This window comes from Rhinolophus hipposideros (assembly GCF_964194185.1).
Source record: "Rhinolophus hipposideros genome assembly, chromosome: 7".
Classification (NCBI taxonomy): domain Eukaryota; kingdom Metazoa; phylum Chordata; class Mammalia; order Chiroptera; family Rhinolophidae; genus Rhinolophus; species Rhinolophus hipposideros.
This window is the reverse complement of record NC_138053.1, coordinates 65,162,057-65,170,808: the sequence shown is the minus strand read 5'-3', so window position 1 is coordinate 65,170,808 and position 8,752 is coordinate 65,162,057. Positions and strand designations below refer to the sequence as shown.

The following is an 8,752-nucleotide window of genomic DNA, read 5'->3' as shown; positions in this document are numbered from 1 at the left end:
TACACCAGAAAACAACTTTGTAGCAGTATTGACTTTACCTCTGTAAAAACAGACTCATCAAAATCGAGGTACATGTCAGAGTACAGTATCTCTGAAGTGAACGTTAACTGGGGTATTAAACCTAGAAAAAAGTGAGCATTCCCCATCTAGGACCAGGAATTCAGTGCCTCTGGCACTGTTTTGTCAGAACCCACAGCCATGGGAACAGGATGAGGATTAGGGATCACTTACATGGATGGGATATGGCCAACAGTACTGTGTCCCAGGGTTTGGTTTAAGTGTGTATTATGAAATGTCCGATTTACAGATGCCATGAGGCCTATGAGAAATCAGAGAAGCAGCAGGTTCAAAAAGCGTACCATCGATGGAAATTATGGCCAAAAAGGATAAGGTCTAGAAGTCACTAGAGATTCTTCTGCTCCCACAAGGCTCTCCTCCTTCCCCTAAAAGCCTGAAATACTACATAGCTGTCATGATACTTGGCTGTACTCTTGGCTGTATTCAAAAGTCCCCGTTGAAGGCATTTACGTTATGTGTCCACCACAGAGCCCTGCACATCAAGGCTCTTTGGTGTCTGAAGGAATGTGGTTTTAGACAAGTTACCAAAGCAGAGGAGTCAAGGTGGGGTTTTTTTTTTGTTTTCATTTTTATCCTCCTTTTGTCCTTATACAAAATCTGGACATTATATGCAATCTGATCACTGCATATTAAGACTAGAACTAGACAGAGAAAGCTCTGGTAAGAGCAAATGAAATATGGGGACAAACTTGTGAAATTAGGCTGAAAGATCTTTACCTTGAAAACATGAAGACTTAGGGAAGATATTTCTAGTCTACTAAACTATGAATATTATAGATAAGACTAGTTTACCATAAATATATTGTCCAGTAATAACGTGATTCAATTTCAGCTATGTTCCTAAAAGACAGTTTTTGAAACATAAAACAGTCAAATATTTCCTGAATTAAACTGAAAGTATAATCCTCACTTTGAGATGACTACAATTCAGTTATAAATGAAAATTTACTACAGGATTCAAAGAAAATTTATTTTATCTACCACCTTTATTACTTATCAAATATTTACTACATCTAAACCAATTTAGCAGTAGTTAAATATCTACCCATGTGTTTAGCTTAAGACTTGTTAAATAAAAACCTATTTGTGGCAAATATTCACACGAACCAAGAAAAAAAAAAGATTTCCAGATTTTTATTTCTGGAACTGTACACCAGGTATTAAAGTACAACAAATACAAAATAATGCTCAAAAAAATCAGTGTTTATGTACAAATATTAAAATCAATACAACAATAGCAACTTCCTCTTGAACATCTGATACTAAAACTTGTTCTGATTGTCACTAATTAATCTCATACAGGGTACTTACTTCAAACTGGGACCATTGGAATCACTGGTTATCTAAGAGGAATTTTAACATCTACCATATTTAACAATAAAACTAATAGTTTCCTCCTTTTAGTGAAAAAATTAAGAACTTTTTAAAAAACATAGTAATGTCAATATTTTTATAAATTATTTCAATTTCCATTTGTAGACAATGTGCTTTGAAACTCTGGGCAAACAATCTCCTTGGTGGTCAGGTTTATTCATTAGTTTACATTCAAAGTTGAAATATTCACTAGAGACTTTGGTTAAATTAAATAGTATCACTATGCTCTATTAGATCTGACGTTCTCAAATATTTATGACCCTCAATTTTAAAAATTAAAAAGGAAACAATTGCACAATTCTTTGACCTAATTGTACACACTTTAGTATTGTTTAAACAGTATTCTACATCCTTCAAGTAAATTCAGCAGTTGACCATGACAAGAGGAAAACTGAACATTTAAAAAGCTAGCATGAAAAAGATGAAGTACGACTAATAAAAGTATTGCTATAATCACAGCACCAGTTACACTTCTAAATGAATCCGCCGTCCTCTTCAAATTCTCTGTACATAAAAGATACATCAGCCAACACTGCAACTGCTCACCATGGATTTTTGGTTTGTTCATACAAAAATAATGCAGCAAAGGAAAAAAAAAAAGAATTTATCACAGTTTGTTATAAGAATTGTGCTTAACACTTGACACTAAAGGCATTATTGTTTCTTCATGTGATTGCAAATCAGTTATTTGCATGCTCTCAAACGCAATTCTTCTAATAAACGGTAACAAATTCTATGTTAAGATGCTTAAACGGAGAGGGAAAAAAACCAGTTAAATCCAGCTTTTAAAAGAAAATTCAATAAATAGCTATTTTACATGGATAAAGTCATAGTGGTACAATTTATGAATGTCACATCAAGCATGCACAAAAATGGTATTATACATGGCAGAAGCAGTCAGAAAATATTGAATTAGATCTAAAAAGATATGAAGAATTTACATATATATACAAAAATCTTGCAAATTATTGCCTCATTTTAACAAGGAATTAAAAGTAAACGTTACCAGCTAGTTAGCACTCTCTAAGAGGCTAAAATCAGATTGGCATTTAAAAATCTATTAAACTAGCTGGAATTTATTTTTCTCTCATATCATTTTCTGGATTTTGGTCAAAAATCTTTATTTAAATAACTAAAGTGTCCATTCAACTTGCTGATAATCAAAACTTTAGATAAGAAACACTGTTTCCACCTTATATCAAGATCCCAGCAATGCATAGATAAACTGAATATATTACTGCATCAGCTACTGAGAATGGGCATGTTCATTTAAGTGCAACTGGTATTACCATTCAGTCATCTTTGTGTAAATTATTTTATATAGACCAGCCACTGTAAACCCAGAGTGAAAATTAAAGTGATAACAATGGACGATTATGGCCAGTATCTTAGTAAATCATACAAGTTGTACTGATTTTTAATAAAAGAAATAAGGTCAAAGTTTAGCACAACACCACAGCAATAAGAAGCTGACAACTTGGATAAAAATATCTAAAAGCAACATACAGCCCAGGCTACCCATTATTTACTGTGTGCATACAGGAATGCTAGACTTTAGATGTATAAATTAGAGACTGATTTTAAGTTATTAATTTATCTACTTTTGTCCACTGTGCTAACCTACAATTTATAGTAAATGTGCTACTGCGTAAACACTTCAAAGCAATCTTCATTAAAATGCTGCAAAGAAAAACAAGAATACACATCATCCAAAACTAAGGATGTCATTGCAGTTCACAGTTTGTATAATAAATACCCTCCCTTTCCATCACTACTAAGGTTACTACAATCTACCTACTCATCAGCACAACCTTGAAGTGACTTATACTTACAAATATCAGCAATGCAGCCAAACGTTTAAGTTTTTTGCAAAGCAAGACAACTAGTAGAAATTGAACATTTAATTAAGGCGGTGCAAAAAAAAAGTAAAATTCTGTTTTAACTGAAATACAAAAGCAAAGCTTATTACATCCTAATACTGTATTACATATGGTTTGCATTCACGTTGTAACTTAAAGATGCGTGTCTATAGAGCCAAAATGGCCAAAGTTTATGACAATGGCTTCTCTTTCACGTTTGTAATAAAAATAAAAGTGAGTTTGAGATGCATCTGAATGTCTATAACTTTTTAAAAAAGTGGTAACGTACCATTCTATTTCAGATAGGAACTCACATTTTTCTTGCCAACTGTTCAAGCTAAACAAAACAGTTTAAATATACTTCAAGGTTCTACTGCATTATGTGTAAAGCCGGAAGTCCCTCCTAAATATTAACACTTTGAACTGCAGTGCTACAAACAACTTAAGAGGTGTCCCAAAATGTAAACCATTGAGTGGCAACATCCTAGGCTTTGTAGACTGTGCCCGGCCAGTCAACTGCCTCAGGATAAACTAAATTATCAACGACTGGTATGATTTTTACAATTACAATCTTGACAATGGTGGACAAAAACCTCACTGGAATACCACATCTTCAAACGCCAAATTTGTAGCCAATAAATGAAGTTACACAAAAATCTTGTGACAGTAAGATGACTGATTTTGTGTAAGGTAGCCCTGGTCCAGTATTTTCAAACAGGATCCAAGCAAGCGTCTTCATTATTTGCACACAGTTCCTTGTGCTGGCTTCCATAAAGATGGACTTGCTGTTTTGTAAACTGAAGTGCTCTAGTTGAATAACATGAGAGAAGTTTCCATGTTTAAAAAATCTTTGCATGTTTGTGCAGTTTAAAGAAACCTAACCCTGCTTTTAGTTAAGAAAATAAACCCCAAAATGCTACATTTAGCAGGGATCAGGATCGGTACCTGTAAACATTGTTATTCCACTGCATCCATTACGGCAAAAGGAATTTACACAAGAAGAAGCCACTCCATTCAGTTCAGAACATCTGTGCTGGTTTTGAGCTGGTGGCCTCTGTCTACAGGTTTTAAAATTGGGAGTGAGGGATGTGGGGAACAGAAAATAGAAAAAGAAGGGAGTGGGGAAGAGGTATTGGGAGATGAGGAAGAGATAAGCAGAGCTTAAAGCTGCACCACAGAGTTCAATCTTAGTTCCCAACTCTGCTGATCATAGTTCATTTCCACATTTATGGATTGAAAAATGAAAATACTCTTGATAAATCAAGATATAGTTCTATACATACTGACATCACTGATGTCATAGTGAAAAACGTTCAAACTTCCAGTGAAAGACTAAGCAAACCTGACACTTTCCTCAAGTTTACTGGTACTGCACACCCACTGTTTCTGGGTCCCTCACTCGTGTCACTCAGAGTGAAGGGCAGCATGCTGATGCAGAGTGTGGGCACTGATGAAACCATTGGTCTCACTGGCAGACAGACTGCCGAAGTCAGCCACAGAGACAGCCATTTTGGCACTGGTGATGTGATGTGTGTGATTTTCAAAGTCCACACCCAAATTATTTACAGAAACCTCATTTATAAAGGATTCAGGAACAGCAATGCCCACTTTCAATCTCTTTGCTGGTCTTTCTGACTCTTCACTGCACATGTTCATGGGGTTTAGCTCCGAATGATAAAATCCAGTCTCAAATAAATTAAAACAATCACTTTCCCCATTGCTGGGCAGGGTGAGTAACTCCTCCGTTACAACAGGCACATGATTTACTTGTCCACGGGGTGTGTTGCCCAGTGGAGGAAAGCTATCATCCAAACAATTCACATCCGTGGGGTTGCAGCTGGTTGCTACACTGTTGGTCAAAGCTAAACAGAAAAAGATAGAAAATGGTTTATAAGTAAATCGTTCTATGTCATAAAACAAGGAGGACACAATTTTGGGCCAAGCTAAAGAATGCAAAAATACGCCAATTTTACCTGTCAAGTCACTGGCAGTGAAAGAGTTGAGAATGTTCAGCTGTTGATCAGGAATAGGCTCAGGTCGGTTGGAAGTTAAGGCTGAAGAATTTACTGTCCCACCCAGAGCTTCTGTTTCATCTACCAAACGATCCATGTAATCCCTGAAAAACACACCCCAATAATTTTATGACTGCCTATCACAGTTACAAATTAAAGTTCCTAAAGTCAAGCCCAATGAACTTACGTAACTCCAGGGTGATGGTTATATCGTTTCTTTCCGAATCTTGTCTGTTGAGCAAAGTAATCATAGCGTTCAGATTTCTTCCACATATAGTAGAATGCTACACATTCAGCAACTGTTCTAGTTCTCACCTAACAACAAAAAAATTGGACTTTTAAAAACAAACCCAACACATTTTTTATTAACTTTTTTTTAATTGGGGATTATTGGGGAACACTGTGTTTTTCCAGGACCCATCAGCTCCAAGTCAAGTCGTTGTTTTCACTCTAGTTGTGGAGGGTGCAGCTCACTGGCCCATGTGGGAATTGAACCGACGACCTTGGTGTTTGTTATGAGCACTACGCTCTAATCAACTGAGCCAACCGGCCACCCTATTAACTTTTTTTTTAATAACACTGTACCTTCAATCCATGGGACATTTTCTATCCTCCTAATTATGAAATTCTAAACATTTTATTAGTGAAATATCTTTACATTTACACTATTTAATAATAAGGTCTAACTTCAAAAGCCCAAGGTTTTTTATTTAAATCAGAATGTATTAGTTTATAAAATAAATGTACGTCCAGAAATTATCTTACATCTTTACTAAGAATTGTAAAACACTGGCATCCTTTACTGAACTCTGTGATTCTTGCTTACTGCAGCAGGGGTCCTTTTTAACCTTTAGGGGTCCAGGAATGGGTCTCACTAAAATCTAGTAATCCCTAAAATTATACGCAAATACACTTTTCTGGGAAGGACTGTGGCTTCACCAGACTATCAATGGGTTCCATGATCCACAAGAGATTAAGAACTCTTGGAAAAGGGATCGGCACTACTGCATCTGGAATTTAAGATGATTTGCTAGCTAAAAGCAGGGTTTTTTCCTCCAACATATATTTGGCTCTTATCGCCAACTGAGTTTAATAAGAACAACAATAATAAAATCTGAGCCTCAACAATTTGGCTCCACATCCAGACTAATGCCCCTCCAACTATGCACAGCTACAAATACGAGGTCAGACATACAGAGAAAATTCTGTATCTCTGTCTAATAAACACTCCACTGCTTCAGTACCCAAAAAGGAAGTTTTAGTATCTATCCTGACTAGTGAGCATGTTATGATATAAAATAATAATACAGGGACAAACTTTTTAAATCAAACAATAAAGGATACCTTTCAATAAACATCACTAACTTTAAGTCTTCACAGAGAATATAGGCTTCTTGGGGACAGAGGCCTTTCCTGTCTTATTCACAGATATATCTCTAGTGCTTAAAACAATGTCTGGTAAATGACAGGACTTAATTATTTATGAAATGAATGGATACATTTCACAAGTCATTGCAAAACTGATGTTTTGGGGGCAACCCAGACGTCTTTAACAATCTTTTATCCACTAAATGAAACACTTCATCTTTGAAAAAAAAAAAGTTACATTTTCATAAATACAAAAAAGCATGAAACTATTCAATATCATAGTGGAAGGACTAGATAATGCAATACGACAAGAAAAAGAAATAAAAGATACATAGATTGACAAGGATGAAATAAAATTCTGTTCACAGATGACATGATCATCTATACAGAAAATTCCAAAGAATCACCAAAAAACTTCCTGGAACTAATAAAGGATTATAGCCAAGGTTGCAGGATACAAAATTAATATGCAAAAATCAATTGCTTTCCTATATACCAACAATGAACAATTGATATTTGAAATTAAAACCACAATACCATTTACATTACCACACTCAAAATTGAAATACTTAGGCATAAATCTTAACAAAATATGTGCAAGATCTATATAAAGGAAACTACAAAATTCTGATTAAAAAAGACCTAAATAAATAGAAAGACATTCTATATTTATGAGTGGGGAGACTCATTATTGTTAGGATGTCAGTTTTCCCAATTTGATCTATAGGTTTAGTACAATCCTGAACAAAATCCCAGCAAGTTATTTAATAAATATTGACAAACTAATTCCAATGTTAATGTGGAAAGGAAAAAAAACCAGGATAGCCAACACAACATTGAAGGAGAAGAACAAAGCTGGAGGACTGGCTTACAGAACAAATAGATTAACAGAACAGAATAAAGAGCCCAGATATAGACCCACACAAATATAGTCAACTAGGGGCGGACGGATTGGCTCAGTTGGTTAGAGCGCAAGCTCTGAACAACAGGGTTGCCGGTTCGATTCCCACATGGGTCAGTGAGCTGGTTCCTCCATAATTAGATTGAAGACAATGAGCTGCTGCTGAGATTCCAGAGGGGCGGCCAGATGGCTCAGTTGGTTAGAGTGCGAGCTCTTAACAACAAGGTTGCCGATTTAATTCTCGCATGGGATAGTGGGCTGTGACCCCTGCATCTAAAGATTGAAAAAAAATGGCAACTGGACTAGAAGCTGAGCTGTGCACTCCATGGCTAGATTGAGAGACAACAACTTGGAGCTGATGGGCCCTGGAGAAACACACTGTTCTCCAATATTCCCAAATAAGAAAATTTGAAAAATTAACATACATATATATATAGAGAGAGAGAAAGAGAGAGAGAGAGTCAACTAATCTTTGACCAAAAAAAAATTCAATGAAGAAAGTATAGTCTTTTCCACAAAGACTATACTTTCCAAAGTATAGTCTTTTCTATACTTTTTCCAGAAAGTATAGAACAACTGGACACCCACATGCAAAAGGGAAGGGAAGGGAAGGGAAGGGAAGGGAAGGGAAGGGAAGGGAAGGGAAGGGAAGGGAAGGGAAGGGAAGGGAAGGAAATCTAGACACAGACCTCACATTTTTTCACAAAAATTAATTCAAAATGGTTATGGACCTAAATGTAAAACTATAAAGCTCTCAGAAGGAGAACTACATAGGGGAAAATCTAGATGACCTTGAGGATGGTGATGACTTTAGATACAACACTAAAAGCACAATCTATGGAAGAAAAATTGGTAAGTTGGACTTCATTAAAATTAAAAACTTCTACTTTGCAAAGACACTGTTAAAAAGATGAAAAGACAAACCACAGACTGGGAGAAAATATTTGCAAAACATATCTGATAAAGGACCATGATCCAAAACATACAAAGAAATCTTAAAACTCAACAATAAGAAAAAAACACCTGACTGAAAAAATGGGCTAAAGACCTTAATAGGCACCAAAGAAGATATACAGAAGGCAAACGAGCATATGAAAAGATGCTTCACATTATATATCATCAGGGAAATGCAAACTAAAACCTCTAGTTATCATGAAACA

At 35.6% G+C, this 8,752-nt stretch overlaps 1 protein-coding gene across 3 annotated transcripts in view; it reads right to left on the bottom strand.

Moving 5' to 3' along the window:
• Positions 1-649: 649 nt before the first annotated feature.
• Positions 650-8,752, bottom strand: part of MIER3 (MIER family member 3) — a 32,592-nt gene continuing 24,489 nt past the window's right edge. For all 3 annotated transcript variants that reach the window (XM_081054093.1, XM_081054094.1, XM_081054095.1), the window contains 3 exons: positions 5,511-5,638; positions 5,285-5,427; positions 650-5,173 (listed from right to left, as the gene is read on the bottom strand). In XM_081054093.1, coding sequence (XP_080910219.1) covers positions 4,716-5,173; positions 5,285-5,427; positions 5,511-5,638 — 729 coding nt within the window. In that variant the 3' untranslated portion in view covers positions 650-4,715. The remainder of the gene's footprint in view (positions 5,174-5,284; positions 5,428-5,510; positions 5,639-8,752) is intronic.